The sequence below is a fragment of the Lupinus angustifolius genome, chromosome LG08, assembly GCF_001865875.1.
Source record: "Lupinus angustifolius cultivar Tanjil chromosome LG08, LupAngTanjil_v1.0, whole genome shotgun sequence".
NCBI lineage: Eukaryota > Viridiplantae > Streptophyta > Magnoliopsida > Fabales > Fabaceae > Lupinus > Lupinus angustifolius.
In genome coordinates, this window is record NC_032016.1 from 23,092,874 (window position 1) to 23,114,375 (window position 21,502).

General features: G+C 31.6%; 2 protein-coding genes across 2 annotated transcripts in view; one reads left to right on the forward strand and one right to left on the reverse strand.

Annotated features, from left to right (window-relative positions):
* LOC109353455 (cytochrome P450 94C1-like) lies at window positions 9,642-11,458 on the forward strand. Its single transcript, XM_019595739.1, has one exon. The coding sequence runs from the start codon at window positions 9,715-9,717 to the stop codon at window positions 11,233-11,235; it is 1,521 nt and encodes a 506-aa protein (XP_019451284.1). The 5' UTR covers window positions 9,642-9,714; the 3' UTR covers window positions 11,236-11,458.
* LOC109355278 (DNA polymerase epsilon catalytic subunit A-like) overlaps window positions 13,463-21,502 on the reverse strand; it is a 30,335-nt gene continuing 22,295 nt past the window's right edge. Inside the window, exons 35-49 of the mRNA XM_019598346.1 lie at window positions 21,415-21,479; window positions 20,791-20,923; window positions 20,454-20,555; window positions 20,119-20,202; window positions 19,774-19,848; window positions 19,390-19,449; window positions 19,041-19,303; window positions 18,917-18,965; window positions 18,474-18,634; window positions 18,128-18,194; window positions 16,488-16,598; window positions 16,153-16,326; window positions 15,819-16,031; window positions 14,685-14,791; window positions 13,463-14,101 (exon numbers count right to left, since the gene is read on the reverse strand). Coding sequence (XP_019453891.1) covers window positions 13,744-14,101; window positions 14,685-14,791; window positions 15,819-16,031; window positions 16,153-16,326; window positions 16,488-16,598; window positions 18,128-18,194; window positions 18,474-18,634; window positions 18,917-18,965; window positions 19,041-19,303; window positions 19,390-19,449; window positions 19,774-19,848; window positions 20,119-20,202; window positions 20,454-20,555; window positions 20,791-20,923; window positions 21,415-21,479 — 2,022 coding nt within the window. The 3' untranslated portion in view covers window positions 13,463-13,743. The remainder of the gene's footprint in view (window positions 14,102-14,684; window positions 14,792-15,818; window positions 16,032-16,152; window positions 16,327-16,487; window positions 16,599-18,127; window positions 18,195-18,473; window positions 18,635-18,916; window positions 18,966-19,040; window positions 19,304-19,389; window positions 19,450-19,773; window positions 19,849-20,118; window positions 20,203-20,453; window positions 20,556-20,790; window positions 20,924-21,414; window positions 21,480-21,502) is intronic.

The window sequence follows — 21,502 nt, forward strand, 5'->3', positions numbered from 1 at the left end:
ATCCTATTCCATAACACATTCTCTCTCATGCTCTTTTTTTTTTTGCAGAGGCTTTTGAAATGTAATTTCAATGTGTTTTCAGTGAATCATTTTTTGGAATTGGTTTCTAGTGACCTAGGCTATACTATTTATAGCAAAATACTACTAAACTAAATCTTAAGATTAAGTTAACCACTTCATCTTCAATTTTCATTTCAACACACTTTTAGGAGTTTAATCTTATCTAACAATTTTGATTACTTGACTTTATTTTTATTTTTTATTTTTCTGAAAATAAAATGGAAGGTTCTAAACCATATTACAAGCATATTTTATTTAACTATTTTAATAAATTCGAAAATAATTATAAAAACCCATAAAAATAGTTTTAATTATGTTTATTAATTTAATATCATAATTTCAAAAATACTAAAATAAATAAAATAAATTCACTTTAGATTTGAATTTTGGTTAACTTAATCACTTAGATGAAGGAACCTTAACACAAACTCTTTATTTTTATTATTTTTGAATTTTGGTTAACCTAATCACTTATATTTAGGAACCTTAACAATATTGATTTTACGTTCTTATTTTGGCTTTGTTATTTTGGTTAACCTAATCGCTTTGATTTAGGAACCTTAACAACTAGTTTAGTTTTATTATTTTTAGAAAATCATCTTCGTAATTCTATTATTTTTTATTTAAAAAGTTTTGGGTTTTTTCTGGGTCTGACAAAAAATGGGTGTTCACAGTTGTCCCTCTTTACTTGTCACTTATCTTATAGCAAGCACACCAAGGTTTGAGAGATATCATGGTAAGTAACTAGTAAAAAATGAACGCTATTTTTGTTATGGCTCGGAAAAAGGCCATTGGGAAGATACTGAATTTTGATGAATCATATTGATGCTTTGCTGTTGGACCAAAGATTTGTTGAGGCAGTTCCTGCGCTTGCCGTGATGAACCAGGGATTTGTTGAGGTAGTTCCCGCGTTTGCCGTGATGAACCAAAGATTTGTTGAGGCAGTCTCCGCGTTTGCCTTAATGGACCAGAGATTTGTTGAGGCAGTTCCCACATTTGTCGTGATGGACCAGAGATTTGTTGAGGCAGTTCCTGCGTTTGTCGTGATGAACTAGGGATTTGGTGAGACATTCGTGCTGCAATAATGACTCAGGGATTTGCTGAGGTACTTATGCTGCCAAAATGATTTAGGGATTTGTTGAGACACCTGTGCTGCCAAAATGATTTAGGGATTTGCCGAGGCACTCGTGCTGCCAAAAGATTCAAGGATTTGCTGAGGCACCCATACTGCCAAAATGATTCAGAGATTTGTTGAGGCGCCCGTGCTGCCATAATGAATCAGGGATTTGCTTAGGCACCGGTGCTGTCATAAAAAATTAGGGATTTGTCGAGGCACTCGTGCTGTCGTAAAGAATCAGAGATTTGCCGAGGCACCTATGTTGCTGTAAAGAAGGTTTTGGTGTGTCTAGAAAAATTGCTTGTGGAATGGGATGATCTTGCACCAATTAGTTATGCAGACATGATGTAGAAATGAATGTTAGAATGCATGGTTATACGTTATGCAATGTTTTGTCTGTTTGCTTGTGCTTATTGGAAGAATAATGTAGAGATACATGTTTGAATGCTTGGTTATATGCGATGAACGATTATGCAATATTTTATTTGTTTGTTTGTGCTTATTAGAATAATAATGTAGATATGCATGTTTGAATACTTGATTGTGCAAATGTTTGTTTATTTGTGCTTATTAGAAGAATAATGTAGGGATGCATGTTTGAATGTTTCATTATATGCAATGCAATGTTTATTTGTTTGTTTGTGTTTATTAGAAGAATAATGTAGAGATGTATGTTTGAATGCTTGGTTATATGCAATGAACGATTATGCAATGTTTTGTTTGTGCTCATTAGAAGAATAATATAGAGATGCATGTTTGAATACTTGATTAAGCAATATTTTGTTTATTTGTTTGCGTTATAATGATTAGTGTATGAATGTGATTATGCATTGCTAGATATAGTTATGTTTTAATATATGTATGTCATGTATGATATGAATACTATAAAATGAGTAAGGCCTATGCACAAATATTACAATGTCTTACTTATGATTTTTCAGATGACACTAATCAATTTTTATAAACTCGAATGAAGTGACCTTTGTTGCTTGATGTTGATTGGTACCATAGTTATTTTCATCAAAATCTCCTACAATTTACTTGAATGTGTCTTTCTCTTAAGGTGATCCATAAACCGCTTTGGTATGATCTTGAGGACAATGAATAAACTCATCTATTTTGCCCGAGTGTAGGTTTGCATAGAATTTCTCTCAAAAGTGTTGATATTTTTTGTAATAGAAAAAATAGCTTCAATGTGACTGTTTGTCTTCACCTAGGAGGCTACGTCTTAAGTTCTCCAAAAAGCTGTCCCAATTTTGGTGATTGAGGATTTATGGTGGTAAGTTTCCACTTTGGGGTGTTCATTTAATTTTCCCTAATTTTTTCTCAGAATACCTTATGTAGGCATTTTTCGGAAATTCTCTCATTTTATTACGATCCAAAGTCGCCCATGCCGGTTTTCGACTTAGGATCACTATCATTTTCCTAGGTTATCCATGTGGGTTTTCAACCTAGCGCTCTTTTCTTTTTGTTCTTTTTTGCTCTTTTTTGAACACCCTTAAGTGTCTTGACTCGATGGAAAGTAGAAGCTTTGACAATGAGTCGTTCTTTCTTCAAGAGGCTTGATAATCAAAGATCTTTCTTGTATCTGATTGAGAGATTTTAACTTCTTGTGATTGATTCAACTAATACAATCATGAGAAATCACTTCGACATTGCTCTAGTTTTGTGTTCATTTTAAATTTTCACAAGAAAATGGGATCAACCCAAAAATTGTCTCCGTTTTAGCTTCTTCTTACTTTCCACTATAAATTGTGATCAACCCCAAAATTTGCCCAAGTTTAGACTTCTTGTGACTTTCCACTACCCCAGTGTAAAATAATTCGAGTCATTCTTCTATCCATATTAATTGGTAAACTTGTATTGTAAGGCTTTAGACAGTGAATCATCTTAAAACCTACCACATTTTAAGAGGCTTCCAATTTTCCTTTGCCTTTATTGCTCTTTATTTCATGCATAATGTTTTCTAAAACAACAATCATGCAAAATTTGGTAAGTGATTGAGTTGTGAGTGGTGATGTAGTAATGATGATAAAAATTTAATTTGGGTTTGGCTAATGTAGATGTGGTGGTGGTTATGATAGAATTGAATTTGTGTTTAGCATATGAGTGATGGGGAACTTACGAATGATAGAAGGTTGAGCTTGATTGTGGTTGATGATATTTAATTTGTGTTTGGGCTTGTGTTGATACGATGGTGTGATAATGAATTTTAAATTATGCACTAAAGATGTGATATTTTATCAAAATTTTATGAGATTTGGGGAGTCAACATTTTTTGGTCATGATGCACATCTTAAGAAAATAAGTCATCGATAAGGTCTTTTTAAGCTTGTACCGTGGTTTGGCTAGGGTTTTCAAGAAAATGATGTACGTCTCAAAACTTGTGTTTCCCATATCCACCACTCACCTTTCTTTTTTATCCCATTTTCAACATTTTTCAAACATGACATTCAACTATTAAGAGAAATTTGCAGGTTTTGTTAAGTAGGACCTATGATTAAGGCGATAATTTTTCATGAAGGGTTCCTTTTGTGATCATTGATATTGCATTTTTGCCATAACTTTTGCGAGAGATATTAATTGAGGATTCTCAGCGGGCTTTTTTACTTCTTTTTTTTGGCAAGGAACGTTCTTTGTATTTTCTTACCCTTAGTCACATGATTGATGTAAAAGAATATTTTTCTTTAATAATTGAGTGTCAAGGAAAACTGTTGAAAAGTTATCCTCCCCAGGCTATTGAAATATTGAGGGTTATTTAAAAATTATATCTTTTCACGATGTCTGAGCTCAAATTTGGTGACTAGGATATCTCCAAGATGTTTAGGAATTACAAAAAATGTCTTGTGTTATTAGAAAAATTTACTTGAAGATGTACATTATTTTTTGGTTCTTACATTTGCATCATCCTCCATTTTACTTTTGAATCATTTTTTAAACAAAATTCTCATATTAATGCATAGATTAATTTTATTTGTATTTATTTGGTTATGTGTTCTTTTATGAGTAAATATGATTGGTAGTGTGAGGCATGAGATGGTGAAATTTGCATGATCAATACACTAGTGTATGCTTGTTAAAAATATATTCATTTGAAAGTAAATATTTATTCATGAAACCTGAGTGATTTAACTTTGACTGAGGTCTTCAAGCGAGGATAATTTTTCAATTTGGTCTCCAATTTAACTGAGGTTGAAGACAATGCACTATCGAGTATGGCCTCTACCACAAACTGGAAGTTCTCTATCTTCAGTTTCAATATTGATTGCTTTCAGTCGAGTCTAACAATGTCATTCTTAAAATTAACTCAAACTTATGAGTGTCGTTCGAAATGGGATCATGAAATGCCTATAGAAAAATAACTTCTTATTGATGCATGATGTGCATAAAGTGATTTTTTTGATTTTATCATGTTACATGAATTATGATGCAACTTATAACTCAAAACGATGCAAGGAATGTGTATGATTATGCATTTGTTGGGATGTATGAATGATTGAGAATGCAAATCTTTTTAAGATACATGAAATGTAGGAATGCATGTATTTTTTTATGATGCATGATATGCTAGAAAATGTAATTTATTATGTAAATGATTTTGAATACATGAAGGTTACGATATGTATGAATTTTTTCTTTTTATGATAATGAAGGAAGATATCAAAAATAGCTAATGAGATGATACAATTTTTTGAATGAAGTTTTCTTTTATGAATCTACGTATGAATGAATGTATAAATAAATATGTGTATGAATGGTGTACTTTTAATGAATGAATTAATGATTTTTTTTCTCTTTTTGAATTTTTATTTTTTATTTTTTTGATGAATGTTTGAATAGGTGAGTGTATGTCTAAATAATGTGTTTATGTATACATGAGTGAGTAATAATTTTTTAATGCATGAATGAATGTATAAGTCAATGAATTTTTAATTTTCTTTCTCAATGCATAATTGAATGATGAACTTTCATTTCTGAATGCATTATTGAATGATGAATTTTCATTTCTGAATGCATAATTGAATGATGAATTTTTATTTTTAAATGCATGAATAAATGTGTGAGCAATGTATTTTTTTTTTAGCGAATGTATGAAGACAAAAGTTAATGAATGTTTTTTTTTCATTTTGAATGCATGAATGAGTAGTGGAATGAATCAATGAATGAATAAATGTTTGAGTCATATATGTTTTTTACATGAATGATGAATGCATAAATTATATATTTTTTATGCATAAGTGAATGAATGAATATATAAATAAATAAGAGAATGTATGAATAATGTATTTTTTCTTTTAAAAAAATGCATATATGGATAGCTAATTAAAAGAATGTATGAGTAATGTATTCTTCTTATATGCATGCATGAATGAATTATTTTGAACGATAAATATTTTTTTGAGTTAGCGTATGCATGAATGAAATATTTTTTTAATGATATGTTTTTTAATGTATGTATTCATGATGAATGAATAAATGCATACATAAATTGTGGGTGATAAATTTTCATATAGTATGTATGTTTAAAAGTACATATAAGTCCATCAATAAAAAATTTCTTTTTGAATGCATAAATCAATCAATGAAGATTTTTATTTTTAAATGCATAAGTCATTCAATGAATATTTTTATTTTTTGAATGCATAAATGAATGGATAATTGAGTGGATGTTTGAATGTGTACTTTTTATGTTTATGCATCTAGGGGTAAAAATTTTGAATGATGTATTTTTTTTTATTAATTCATGATGAATGAAATGTCTAAAAATACAAAATGCATTCCCCTAAGGTAATGGACCATATGTTGATGGTGGTTTAGCCATCATTACAATTTGAACATGTATATATATATATATATATATATATATATATATATATATATATATATATATATATATATATATTTTAAATTATATTTTTTTTTATTTTTATTGTTCAGACTAGCTTAGGGTCAAAATAAATTGTCATATTTATTTTTATGATAATCTCTTGTTAGAGGAATAAGAATTCCCCTCAATGGTGCGATATTTTACATGATTTTTATTTTACATGACAAAATTCCAAACAATATGCTATAATGTAAAATGATACAAATCACAAGATTTATAACAAGTACAACATCCTAGGATAGGGTTCTCCCTATATATCGTCTATATTGCAACTCTCTCCAATAGAGAAACCTAATTATTATGATGTTAGAAACAGGAGACCAGCTTGAACGGCTAACTCATAATAAGAGATAACAATATGAGTCGTCTATATCACCATCACTTAGAAGCGGAAAAGATTGCAACCACTGGAGCTAGTGTCCCTTCTATTCACAAAGTATCACTAATACCTAGGTGTAGGGCATATGTGAGCCTAAATGTGTGTATGATATATCACCCAATAACAAAAATAATACATACATAAAACATGCACTTAATATTTATAACATATAATTCATACATACAACATATAATTATTAATTAAGCATGCAATTCATGTTTATAACATACAATTAATAATTAAGCATGCAATTAATATTTATAACATACAATTAATAATTAAGCATGTAATTCATATTGATATCATAACATATGATTAATAATAAAGCATGCAATTTTGGTGTTTTGGAAATCAACTAAGTCACCAAATAGAAAAAATAATAGTAATAAACAAGTAGTCACACATTTCATTGATTATGTGTCGGACTCTCTCAAAAAAGTCCATAGCAGAGTCGTCAGCTGCCGCGCTCCGATTTTCGGTTGCACGACTTTATTAGAGTCGCCATTACATTTTACAGTTAAAAATATGGAAAAATCTTTTAAGCCTAATTACATTGGGCTTTGGATTTTTTATATCCAGGTTCGAGAGTCGATTACAGAGTAGGGAATGTATTAGCACCCTATCTGTCCGCCTTAGGCGGTACCCTTCATTAAATTATATGACTTTAATATTTCTTTTTAAATTTAATTTGGTTATTTAATTAATTATTAAAAGGAACAAATTTATTTATTTTTATTATTGTGTTTCACAAGATGGATCTTGGTCCTACGTATCCCTATTTTAGATAGGGAATCAGGGCTACGTAGTTCTTTAATAGAAAAATGTTTGTTGGTTGAGTATTTTAATTAAAGACGGAAGCGGCGTAGCGCGATCGTTCGGGGGATGAGTTGAAAAGAAATAAGCCCACATGGCGACCGTCTCTCCATCCATTATGTGGTTGACAAATTTTATTTCTTGTAAAAAGTATTTATTTTGATATTTATTTATTATTGAAAAAATGTTTTAATTTATTGTTAATTTAATTCAAAATGGTTTATTTTGGGAATTAATCGAGTGAAAGGAAGCGGCGTAGCGGAACCTTTCGAATATGAGTTGAGAAAAAAGAAGCATCCAAGACGACCTTCTCTCCATATTTGATTAATTCCTAAAATTATTTCATTTTTAAAAAGTGCTTATAATAATAATGTTATCATATTTTAATTATTTAAAAATGTTCCAATTTTTTCTAATCATAATTCTAATTATTTATAGACAATAAAATATTTAATTAATTACTAAAAAGTCGTAAAAAATATTGGTTGATTATTATTTACATTAAAAGAATTTTCTTATTTGTTGTTAGTTAGTTATCCCATAATTTATTATATTATTAATTTTTTTACTGTTAATATTAATTATTGTATAACATTTAATAAAATATTTATTAACTATTTACAAAAATATATATGTATACCGAGTCAACTCATCCAATCATTGACCTACTGGTTCAATTAATGACATATTGACTCAATATTTGGACTAACTTATTGATTGATCCAAATTTAATAACACTACTAGAGAGTATTGGAACTCACCTTTATGGATAAAATCCTCACCCATTATATGGAAAATAATTCACACTTGGACTAATCTTTCATTAAGAAAATATCATTCTTAGATATAAAACTAAAAATTTAACCATTGTTTAAATGTCAATTTAATAATTCAAACCTTGAGAAAATCACCCAAGAAAAAAAATATAATACTCACTATGTCTATATATATATATATATATTGTATTTTTTAAATATAAATATATTATTTTTATTATTTCAGTAACACATTCAAACTACAATAAACCTAATTATTACTAGTGTGTTGATAGGCACTCTCGTGCATGTCAATCCGCTTTCCTACTGTTTATAATGTATAATTTATATGCTATAAATATCAAATATAATAATTTATGTTAGATATTATAATTTGGAGTTGAGCATGTTTGATTGAGGTAATTATTCAATTCTATTATATAAAAATTGAACATTCAAATAATTGAATCACTTACAATTATCTTTATAGATCATTTTCCTTTATGAAATTTTACATATATCTTAGATATCTATATTCAATTAATACAATAATTTGATTTAAATGAACCAATAGTGGAATTATATATTTATATTTGTACCTTAGATTGAATATAATTCATCATCAAAACATCTTTCTATTTATATAATATCCTTCGTTTTAGAGTGTGTAATGTAATTGCTATCTAGTAAAATATTATATATTTAAAATCAATATTCATTATAATAAAAAATAGATTTGTTAAATGTATTAGATATATTTAAAATCAATACTACTAATTTGAACAAATTATTAGTTGGACATGAATTTTTTGATATTAGAGCGGCAGGTTCTTGTTTTTTATTTATTTTTAATAATAAAAATGTTATTACTATATATAAAGCTAAAACATGGTGTAACCACCACCATGGTATAATTTATATATTCCTATTTTGCCCTTCAATTTTTTAATTTAAAAAAAATCATGTAATCCTATATAATCACATCAAACATATTAATTATAAGTTGCATATTTTCTAATAAAGACAAAAAAATATAATATAAAGTAAATATAATACAAAAAAGACATTTTAATTCTACAAAATGAAGTGTATAAAAATTAATTACTTAGTACTTTAAAATAAGAACGTGACCGACAGACACTCAACAGACACGAACGCACACTAGTATATAATAAAATAAAAATATTATGTTATTTTTCTTTTATTTTTTATGGTATTTACATCTTTACTAGTAGGGAAGATCCACATATTTATTGTGTATTAATGACTGGTATTTTAAGAAAACCGTGAGATATTTGTTGGTTTTATGTTTGTATTAATTTAAGATTAAAATTTTATTATAACATAATAAAAGTGTCACATCATACTATTACTTTTATTTGTTTTTCATGTATTTTACTCTTTCAACTAGGATTACTAACCCCAATCAAATGAGTATCAAATATCCCATTATATCTCTTTCAATTAAATTTTGACATTTATTAAAATAAATATTAAGAAATAAAATTTAAATTGTATATTAATTTTTATTATGAGTCAAAATTTGATTGAATGAAAGAAAGTAAGGATCACACACCCATTCCCAAGAATCACACGCATTATAAATATCACATGTTCCTGATCTCTCTTCCCACAACTCCTCCATCCATATCCTCTATTGAAAAACTCATATCTTCCCTCAAAACATCAAAATAATACCCTCATGACTTTTGTAGGTAGTAGTTCTTTACCATCCATGGCTACCACCACTGGTTTTTTGTTCTTTTCCTTCACATTTATCTTCTTTTTATTTTCTGTCCTCATCTTCATCTCAAGGATGAAACCATGGTGTAACTGCCACACTTGCCGCAGCTACTTGACCCTGAGTTGGACTCACAGGTTCACCAATTTATGCGACTGGTACACTCATCTTCTTCGCAACTCACCAACTGGAACCATTCATGTTCACGTTTTACAAAACACCATCACTTCAAACCCCGACAACGTTGAACATATTGTCAAGACACGTTTCGACAATTACCCAAAAGGAAAAGCCTTTTCCACAATCCTCGGCGATCTTCTCGGACAAGGAATCTTCAATGTTGACGGTGAATCTTGGAAGTTCCAGCGCAAAATGGCGAGTTTGGAACTCGGGAGCGTGGCGATACGCTCCTACGCGCTTGAAACTGTTATGGATGAGATTCAAACGAGGCTTATCCCTCTCATGGCTTCAAAAGCACGTGGCGAAAATGAAACCGAAATAAACAATGTCCTAGATTTGCAAGACATTCTAAGACGATTTTCCTTCGACATCATTTGCAAATTCTCTTTCGGTTTAGACCCAGGTTGTCTTCTCCCTTCACTACCGGTTTCGAATCTCGCTGATGCATTTGACTTAACCTCAACGCTTTCTGCTGAAAGAGCCATGAATGCTTCACCAATGATATGGAAGATGAAGCGGTTTTTGAATATAGGATCAGAAAAGAAGCTTAGAGAAGCGATCAACGTGTTGAACAATTCAGCAAATGAGATAATAAAGCAGAGAAGAGAAATGGGTTTCGCCACAAGAAAAGACCTTCTCTCACGGTTCATGGGTTCGGTCAACAATGACGACATCTATCTAAGAGACATAGTCATAAGTTTCCTTTTAGCCGGTCGAGACACTGTTGCTGCCGGTTTAACCGGGTTTTTTTCCTTGCTATCAAAAAACCCAAAGGTTGAGGAAATTATTCGAGAAGAGCTGAACCGGGTTCTTGGCCCGGTTCAGGAGTCTCCAACCTATGATCAAATGAGACATATGCATTACCTCAATGCAGCGGTTCACGAGAGTTTACGGCTTTTTCCACCGGTTCAATTCGATTCAAAGTACGCAGAAGAGGATGACGTGTTACCAGATGGAACAATTGTGAAGAAGGGAAGTAGAGTTACTTATCACCCATATGCAATGGGTCGAATGGAGAAGATATGGGGCCCAGATTGTCTCGAATTCAAGCCAGAGAGGTGGTTGAAGGATGGGTTATTTGTGCAAGTGGACCCATTCAAGTACCCGGTTTTTCAAGCTGGGTCAAGGATTTGTTTGGGAAAGGATTTGGCATTAATGAATATGAAATCAGTGGTGGCTGCTTTAGTTCCCCGTTTTGATATTCGGGTGGTTGGATCGAACCGCGAGCCCCACTTCATGCCTGGTCTAACTGCCACCTTTAGAAGTGGTTTGCCAGTTAAAGTTATTGAGCGAGAAATATAGGAATAATTATCCCACCTGAATTCAAGGCTCATTAATTTGTTTCATCTATGTCTTTCTTTTGCCAAGAATGACTTGGATCACACAATAGTATACTTTGAATTTGCTCATAATATAAATATGCATGTGACTTTAATCCTTGTTTTAAAAATAGATAATTTTGTATCCAATTGTATAAAGGTAGTTGCAGATGGATGAATAGGAGATATTGTGTTCGTATCCGGACTTATTTATTTTTATATTCATCCTAAAATTATGATCATTGATTTTTTATCTTACTACTTGTTACCCTCTTCGAAGGTATTGACATATCCAGTAGGATATGGAGAGGATCTAGACTAATATAATTCTTCTATTTAAACTCATGATTTTCATGTCACACAACATCAAATTTCAACATTAGTTGAAAGCTCATCTCATTTATTACTAGAGTGTAAAGTGTAATATATATGCATTGTTAATATATTATATCTCATACACCATTCATTTGTTTTAATTTTTCTTGGAGATTCAATAATAATTAAATATAAATAGTAGATAATAAATTATAATGTATAAAATTCTCACAATGTCACTACATACATTTCTCTCTCTTATTACTATTGGAATAAAACAGAGTGAGATGTATAAATCTAGTCAATGCTCTGCTTTCATATATGTTAATAGAAAGTAAATGAATGTGAAAACAAAAACACAATATAGTATAGTCTAGTGCATATATGCGTTAAACCCGAGACTCCGATCCTCAATTGTATAGGCAAGGCCCTATTAAAGTTTAGATTTTAAGCATTATATAGGTATATATATCAGGAGATCCTATTATTTATTGAAATTAGTATGCAATGTCCTAGAAAGTGTTTTATACGCAAGAATTTGTCTCCATGTATGGAAAGCCACAAAATAGTGGGCTTCTCCTATCGTCATCTTGAGTCACTTCACTATAACTGGTAGGTCTTGGTTTAAAAAATAATATTCAATATTTTCATTGTAGCTTAAAAAAAGAAGCATTCTTTAATTTTCCACAAGTCTTTCATACCTTATTTAGTTTTGAAGACTTTTGTACAGTTTTAAATTTAATTTAAGTAGGTTTTTGTAACTTGAAAATTTCCCAAATTTTTAGTTCCTATAAGTTTATTCTTTTCGGTCCTTATATATCTTAAAATTTTTGGTTTTAATCTCTAGTGATGATATGACTAACAAATATATTGATAGAAAGTAAAATCATATTTAAGCCTTTTAAGTTTTTATTCTATAACTACATAAAGATTATGTTTTGCTAAACAAGTTTAGGATAACATTTTCAACAACTTCAAATTGTTTAAGTAAAACCTAACTTATTTTTCATAAAAATACTTAAATTTATTTTAGTTCTAATTGTAATATTTTTTTTATATTTATCGATATCCTTCCAGAGTTAAAGGATACAAAGATGCTACATGCTTGAATAATATTTTTCGAAAATATATTACTTCCTAAAGGGGGAAAATGGAGAGAATGCGTTGAAATGCACGAAAACCATAATTTTGTTAATTGCACTTTAGAGTTAATGGTACATCACCTCAATAAATTTCTAGTTTCTTCGAATTTTTTTAGAAACGTGTACTTTCCACGTCTTATTATTAAAAAAATAAAATCTAAATGGATAAAACAATGTGGGAAAAAAATTAATTTCTCAACTGGCAATCTCCTTATTATAAATCATATAATGATTTATAATAAAGGTGTTTAGACACAAACTGGACCCAATCAGCATCAAAAATATTATAGACAGAAATATGGATTATTATATCTCCTTAAATCTATTAGCACTAATAAATAAATTTGGATGGATTTAATTTTTCTTGAATTGGATAAATTTAATTTTCTTGAATTTAGATAAATTTTATATATTATGAAAACTTTTATTATCTCTAATGAGAACCTTCAACCTTGTAAAAAGAAAATTAAAACTTGAGAGTCATTAAATATATTTTAAGATAATCCTAAAGCTTTTCCGTTCCGCGTACTCTTCAAAACTCAAATCACATGCTAAAATAAATTTTAACGGTATAAGAAAGAGAGGGAGATGAGGATCACTTACAAAAATCTAATGGAGGCCAATTCATAACATAATCAATCACATAGTAGAAGAGCCTTGGCACAGCGCAATGCCTCTATTTTAGTTTTATGTGATGCATTAAATTACTCCTTTCAGACACGCAACAGGTTTGGGAAGGAATCTATTACCTAACGCTTAAGCTTACACATAGCACACACGTTTCACTGATGAAGATAAACATTTCATAACTAATAAATAAACCACCCTACCCCACACAAAAAAACCAAAAGATAATTTCTTATAAACATTTTTACAACACTGCAAATGGTTGGACAATTTACTCCCCCCCTCATGCGGGGCATTTGTTGCTTGCAAATTGCAATACACTGAATCCTGAATCCTGTTACTTGCACAGTTTTAGTCACAATAATAGTAACTCCCTACCCAAGGAATTCATTTATAAATTTTAATAACTAAGATTTTAAAATCCAGGAGGTGCATTCTTGGAGAAGTTGGAATTTCTGTCGAATTGCAACGTTTAAGAAAACCTGCATTTTAGAGCGAAACTCACTTACGCCTTCCTTGCACCTAAAGGAGCCCCCACATGCACATTGCTGAGCTAAATGTGCAGCTTTAACCTGGTTGCACCTGACACACACCAGATCTTGCAGGTGGTATAGTCGTTCTCTTTGTCGTACAATCTGAAGTAGAGCATTCTCCATCACCTCACGGTCATAAGGCTGGCCACACTGTGGCACGGCACAATGCCACTCTTGAGTCAGTAATGCCGAGTCACGGCACAAGTCCAAGTCTCTGCAGTCACTACAATAGCTGTCCCAAAAATGTACATTAATATGGGGACCAAGATCAACACTATTGGAACTACCATATAAACAACTAAATTTTGCCCATGTAAACTAGAGTAAAGATAAAATTACCAAAGTTAATCAGTGGGATTTAAACCAGAAACTTGCAAATTCTAATGGACATGACAAGATCCTAAGCATAAGAAGAAATACTAAAATGATAGATAAACTCAAGTCCAATTAGGCAACAAGCAATTGCATTTACTTATTTAAAACTGTGCAAAATGTGGAAATGTCTTTAGCTTCGTCCAATTTCAAATTGATTATCTTTAAAGTAATCTTTCTAAAGCAAAGAAAATTACACAAACTTGTGGTCTTTAAAAAATTAATACTCACCGATACAATAAGAAACTCCAGTTCTGATTAGACAAAATTCAATAGTTGGTAACCAATAATAATATGGGGGGGGGGCATAGACTCCCGAGAGATAGTTCTAGTCAAACTTCGATTAAGGAATCTTTTCCATTTCATGAATAACAAAATTAACTCCTAATGCTATTGATATTCAGAAAATTTTCTGCAAAGCTACTTAGTGAATTTACTTTTACCTGCATATGACATTGGATAAGATGAAGGATTGACAAGGATCACGAAACTCAGCTTCTGGAGCAAACTCTTTGACACGAACATATTTCAATAAATTCCTTCTCATGACCTGTCAAATGAAGGATATACAACTCAGAACTATCACTTTGCTGACTAGGGAGAACTGATTAAATCAGAAAATCAACAGCCCTAGAAAAAAGAATCCAGTCTACTTAAATTTCTCAGGAAATGTATACATGCATAGCTATACCACTCCTATATCAAATTTCTTAAAAGAGTTCTTAAGCCATTATCAAGTATGCAGTGCACAATACTTTTTGTAGTAGTGTTAGAGCTGGCTACCACAATAAGAAAAAAATGCAAAAGGACACACTGCAAAGCCAAAATATAAGTTACTTTTCTCTATCACGATTAGATCATTAATGGTAAGTGGCTTAAATATGTTTAAATATAGCATTTTCTATGATCCCTTTTTTATTTGGTTTTCGTTTTGGTCCAAAATTTTCAAGTATTCTTTTGTTGTACTCCCTGCCATTAGTGATATTCCGTTGGGTGCGTACATACAAACAAAGATCCGATTCCCTGATGTCACATGTTAGTGGCTCTGTTTGTCATGTAAGTACTTAACAGAGTTTTACTAACAACTGGGTCTCAACCAAACAATTTTTTAAAATTTGGCTAAAAAATAAATAATAAATAGAAACCAAAATCAAAAGGTACTATATTTTCATGGACCAAAAACATCTATGTCCTACCAATATGTTCCAATTGTCGGTTTCAAGTAACTTATCCAAAAAAATTGTCATAGGGATGCATAGGCTGCATGTGACATAGTTCACCAAAGCACATGCAGAATTCTAACTGTGAACCTTTACTTGTTAAATGGTAAAGCAAGAACCACATTATAATACAGATAAGAACCCAAATAGAATAGTGTCTTCAGGACTGATTCTAAATAAGATGAGTCTGTGCTGTGGAAACTGCTTATGATATGTTTTTTTACAAACAAATGTCATAAGTCTGTTGGACATGTTTTAAAATCAATTCCATGAGACAAAAATGCACAAGGACCACAATTATATATATTATTAATATACTAGTTTAGCAATGCCAGCAAAATTTGGACAAGTATTTACCAAAACATCATGATGTACACTTTGGTCGAGGGCCAGGACAGCACAAACATGCTTGATAAATTCCAAGGCAGCATCCCCTCTATGAACGTCACCCCCAAGTTGAGGAAGGCCAGATGATATACTCTGGTCGTTTTCTGATTTGTTTGTCCCCTTCATATGAAGAACAATATCGCTAACAATTCCTAGAAGTTTGTCTGCAAAATAAGAGCTAATCTGTAACAACAAAAAACAGTATAAGCTGATCTGTAGAATAGAATGCAAAACAATATTAGAATAAACCATCTTGAATCAAAAAATTGCGCAACTTTAATTCCTTATGCTGTCATTGTTATACCTGCTGTTTAATATTCTCCGTTATTTCTGATTCAATAGCCTCTGCAGATCCGATGTTAATCGATGGGGTGCAGGATTCATCGTCATTCAGCAATGAAGACCTTTTTGCTGCTTGTTTTTGTGCATACTTCCAGGGCATATACAAGAACTGAGAAACGATGAAAATGAAATGGTCCTGTGTGGGGGCATGATATGACCAAACTTAGACATGAAGAATACAAAATAGCTCTCATGTTATAATGTATAACCGATTAAAATCCAGTAAATTAATCTTCCCATGGTAAAGATCTTTTCCTTTAGCACTTGTGGATTCAAGCTAAAATTCAAGCAACTTACCTGAATTTTCTTGGGCAAATATTCAGCAATAGACCAGCTCGATATAATGTCAACTTGAGAGTCATCATTTATGGCTTCGTCCAATTTTACTGGTATTCCACCATAGTTATGCTACAAGAGGTAAAGCACAATAATTAGACAATAAGTTCTTACATGCTGCCTGCTGGCTTGAAGTAAATAACGAAAAAGTGAAATGAATTCACGGCTGCACACAACTATATCCACCAAAAAGAACATGAAGAAAATGCATTATTTTCCATAGGAATGTAGTTAAATACCAACACTCCCGACTACTTAGATACACATTCATCACTTGGCCACCACTCACCAGTAACCAGCAATAATCATTTAAAATGTAAACAGTATATCCTAGATAGAAACATGTTTAGCAAGAGATATAAAAAATTCAGGCTTAAATATGTTTTTGGTAATTGAAAATATAATACCTTTTGAAAATAGCCAGGCTTAAATATTTACAGACCCTTCAACACACTCTTCGTTATTAGGTGGAGTTCATGAGACTCATTAAATCACATCTATTCACTCTATTTGGTGGGTCTCACAAAAACTCCACCCAATAATGGGGTCGAACAAAATGTTGAAAACATATGTTGCTAGCATTACTCTTTCACTTCAAGTATTGTTATTTTTTATGTTCTCAAATATTTTGGTTTGAGACACTGCCATTAATGAGACCCCATTAAATGGTTGTGGCAAGCAGAACGACTGACACCTGCAACCATGTAGAACCTCTGATTTCCATGTAAACACTTAACACAGGACACAGGTAGGACAAAAATCAAACCCTTTTTTTTGAAGAGTTGGATGCACCCCCAAAAGTAATACCCTAAACCAAAACAAGCTACATTTTAAGGAGTCAAAAACATTTAACTCAATTATTTATGAGAATTAGTAGCAGAAGCAATGATGTTTCACACCATTATAAAATTCATCAGTCAAGAAAAATTCTTTAGTGATTCCTTTATATCAAAGGTCAGCCAAAAAACTCCCTGTTACCCATTTTGGCATCAGATTTGAAACCTTGCCCATAAAGAAGATATTTTAAACAGTGTTATTAGAGCATAAGCAAAACACAATTACCTTACTGCACAAGCTAATCAATTGTAGAGAGTCATGTGCCTCTACCCTAGAATAGAATGTTCTAGAAAAGAGGTAGTTACAAAATGTAACTGCCACATGTATTAGATCTAGTTCTATAAATAGAAGCCTAGGTATCACTTTATATTGTGATGAAATTTGAATAAAAAGAAGAACAATTCAGTTCTCTCTTTCCTCTCCTATGTTTATCTTTCTTACAAATGTCGTGATTATACATTAAAATCAATAATTTTCTAAATAATTATATTATCATAAGAATAGGATATATTTCCATCACATTCTTATTTAAATTCTGTAGTTCAATTATACTTTCATTTCTTCACCCAAACTCTTAGAAGTATTAAATGTGCCTGGCAGATCTGTAATATTATGAAATATTTATTGTACTGAACAACAAGCCTCCAAGCCATCACAATTTCTTTAGAAGTAATTTGGATAAAGAAACTAAGTATTATCTTGAAACCAAGAACCAATACAATGAGGGATAAACAACAAAGAATGGAAAACCATGATGACCAAACCTGATCCATGAATAGCAATGAGTGCCAGAACTGCAGTGGTTCAAGCTCAATCCATTCAAATAGGTCTCTACAAAATAAGCAATACAAAGAGTTAGGGAGCAACACGCACCAGTTTTACATGAATTAGTTGAATTTGCAACAAAAAAATAAGACCCATAAAAAAGGATCCTTTCACCACAACTTTATGCTATTCAATTAAAAATTGTATATTTTGCATTCTTAATCAGCCTTTAGAGAAGAAAAAATCAATTTCTGTTATCTTTAGGTTGAATCATCCAAAAGATAACAGGCCATTTTATATAATAAAAGAAAAAAGATACTTTCTCATGGCTTCTGCAAGACAGACCTAGATTGTATAGTTCGCAACAAACTATCACAGTAAGCTTTGGCTGTAGACAGATCATATTTCCCCGTGTCTATAATAATCTTTGAGAAGTTTGCAAACACAATTGTTGCACCCAGCTTGCGGAACTCTGCCAACAACAATGCAAAGATCTTTTGCATTACCTACAAATACCAGTGCAAAGAAATGCATGGGAGACAATAGATTAATAGGTTTTAATTCATGTAAATCTCAATGAAATGAACACTTGAACAGCACCAACAAGCCTAAACACAGTAATGAAAACCCACTTAATGAGTAAGAAGAAGGTTGAAATATTTTCTTTCCCTTATCAAATTAACTAGTACATTCTGGGAAGATAAAAGAAAATTTATGATTATATAAAGGAAAATAAGAAATGAATTTCATTACATGCTATGTGCATCTTTCAATGTATAACCGTTTACCTTGTGGAGTAGCTGGTGAAGAGCTGGATCATGAAGTTTTGATCGAGGACTGCAGTTTAGGAAGGAATAGTATGAATACAAGTTAAAAAGAAGAGGACGGGAAACAGATAAAGACAGTAAAAACCTGCAAAGCCACCGATATAGGTTTTGTAATATTGCATCAGCATATACATTTCCAGATGTAACTGCATCCGAAAGGCATCGCTGGATCAATTGTTTTAGAACTCGAAGGGCATGTGCACATGAGGAAGCCTCATCAAATCCATTCTGACCATCCACGGAAAATGCTCCAGAATTGAATTCATGGTCAAATCCTAATAAAGCACCTCCTTCCAATTCATTAATCTGGTTGCATTTTAGAAGAGCATCCACAGCCAGGTGATGAATCTGGGGACAAAAAATGAAATCCACATAATCATCATTATGTTTTAAGGCTAGGTTCAATTGTTGAAAGTAAATTTAGATTACCCAACCTTTAGCTCCACAGAAACTTTTCTATAAGCTCCAGGAAAATTACAAACAGGTTGGCGGACCTATTTTTAAATAGCACAACAGTCAATTTTAGAGGACCAAACATGAGCATGCTGAGTAATTAATAATTAAATAAAAATAATAAGGGTAAATTGTTCCCATGTTACACGTGCCGTTTATCATGGGTGAGTAGTCAAGCATTTTATTGGATACTACTATATTCAATATATTATTAGACATTTTTTTAAATCAATAATAAACAAATGCTTGACGATTCACAATGGATAGCATAACCATTCCAATAATAATAATTGCTTGACAATGCAGGAGATTTAAGTTTTGTACAAAATTGGGTCACTAAAAAGCCACATATAGATGAGAAAGACCTCGTCCACAAAACAGATCTCTTCATCACTGATGCCACCTAAATCTGGAAGACCGTCATCAGATATCCAAAGTACCTGTATGAATGAATATCTCATAAGACAAAAATGGAATTGTGAGAAATTCTACTTTGTTCTTCTACTTTTTTGGGATAATATAGTGAGCTATGAAACATCGGGCATTGACCTTTAAGAAACACATACACCCTCTAACTGTTAAACATTGAGCATATCAAAACATAAAATCATCCAATTCAGGTGAGGGTGTTAAAAGTTACAAAGAGAGGAGTAAGTTTCAGTTTGTTCATAATAAATACTGATCCAAGAACCTAAAATCAAAATCAGAACCTGTTGATTATCATGCAATGCTCTTGAAAAGAAAGTATCCACTGTAAATATAAGCCAGTCAAGTTCGAAATTCCCCAATGGCACCTGCAAAAAGAAAAATGGAAATTGGCGAAGTTACAAAATAGAACTTATCAATGAAAATATTCCCACTTTAAGAACCCTATACCACTCAGCTGGTAGACGATGTGCACAGAGTGCTAAATAAGTCATTGCTTATGATCAATTAACTACTTCATGGTATACATGTTCCTAAACTGGAAATTAATTCTATAAATAAATCCCTTTCTTTTTGCAGTTTTACCAAAGATATGCTGCTAAAGATTTGGAGTGCTTACATGCGCATATCTTGAGATAGCAATTCTCTCGTTTAGCCATTGGGCCGACGCAGCACAACGTTGCATTCCAATTTTTGCAGCAACTTGTTGCCATCCAAGAATCTAAAAAGAGCCAAAATAAAGTAACAGCTTCAGTGCATGTTTTGCAGCATGGATACTCTCTAGCTAAAGTAGAAGTAGCATAAGTGAAGGATTCAAGAAAAGACAACATTTGTGTACAGCATTGACACTGACGAAGTAACAATTGCATTAAAAAAAGTAATAATTAAAAAACATAAAAATAGAGCTTTGAAAAAAATATGCATGAGAAAGACCAGATGTTTCAGGAAATATTTACCTGATACTGACTATCACGTGCATTAGAAGGTACACTCAGGCATGGAAATTCATCTAGAGCTCGAATACCCAATTTTACTAGTTGAACATTGGGGCATTCAATGACAGCAACCATAGGCCCATGGTGCTCATTCCTATGACCAAGCATATGAAAGAAAATGATTCAGTTAAAGGATGTAAATATAAAAATGAATTTTGAGATTTTACAACTTTCAGATCTTATAGAACTTTGGCAAAAAGAATAACATTCCAGAAGTAATATTTAAGTAATACAGTAAACTTTGTTTGCAGTTGCAGTAAGCAGCTAAAGGAAACTGTACACGAAAAAAAGCATTACCACATTTTAAAAAGAAAACCTAATTTTTGCCATTTTCTTGAATGTCTTACTAGGATAGCTGGGTTACCTAACTTGTTTGTGTTGTGCTAGGTAGACAAAGGGAGTTGTTTAGAGTCTATGTACATTAGTTAGCCAGAGCCTCGGTATCAGCACTAAGTTCATTCAAAACAGAAACAGTTACTTTCAGATTCTCTCTTCTCTCTCCCTGATTATTAGTTTCTAAAAGTCCTAATCAAAACATTTCTTCCTTCATAGAACATAATAGTAAAATAAGATATGAAAAGAAACCTGTGATCATCTATTGTTCTTTGCATCACTGTTTCAGCATCCTTGACATGTCCAACGTAGTCCACCTAATAGACATAATTATACCCAT

Coding starts and splice junctions, on each gene's coding strand:
- LOC109353455 (XM_019595739.1), top strand. CDS start 9,715: ATGACTTTTGTAGGTAGTAGTTCTTTACCATCCATGGCTACCACCACT.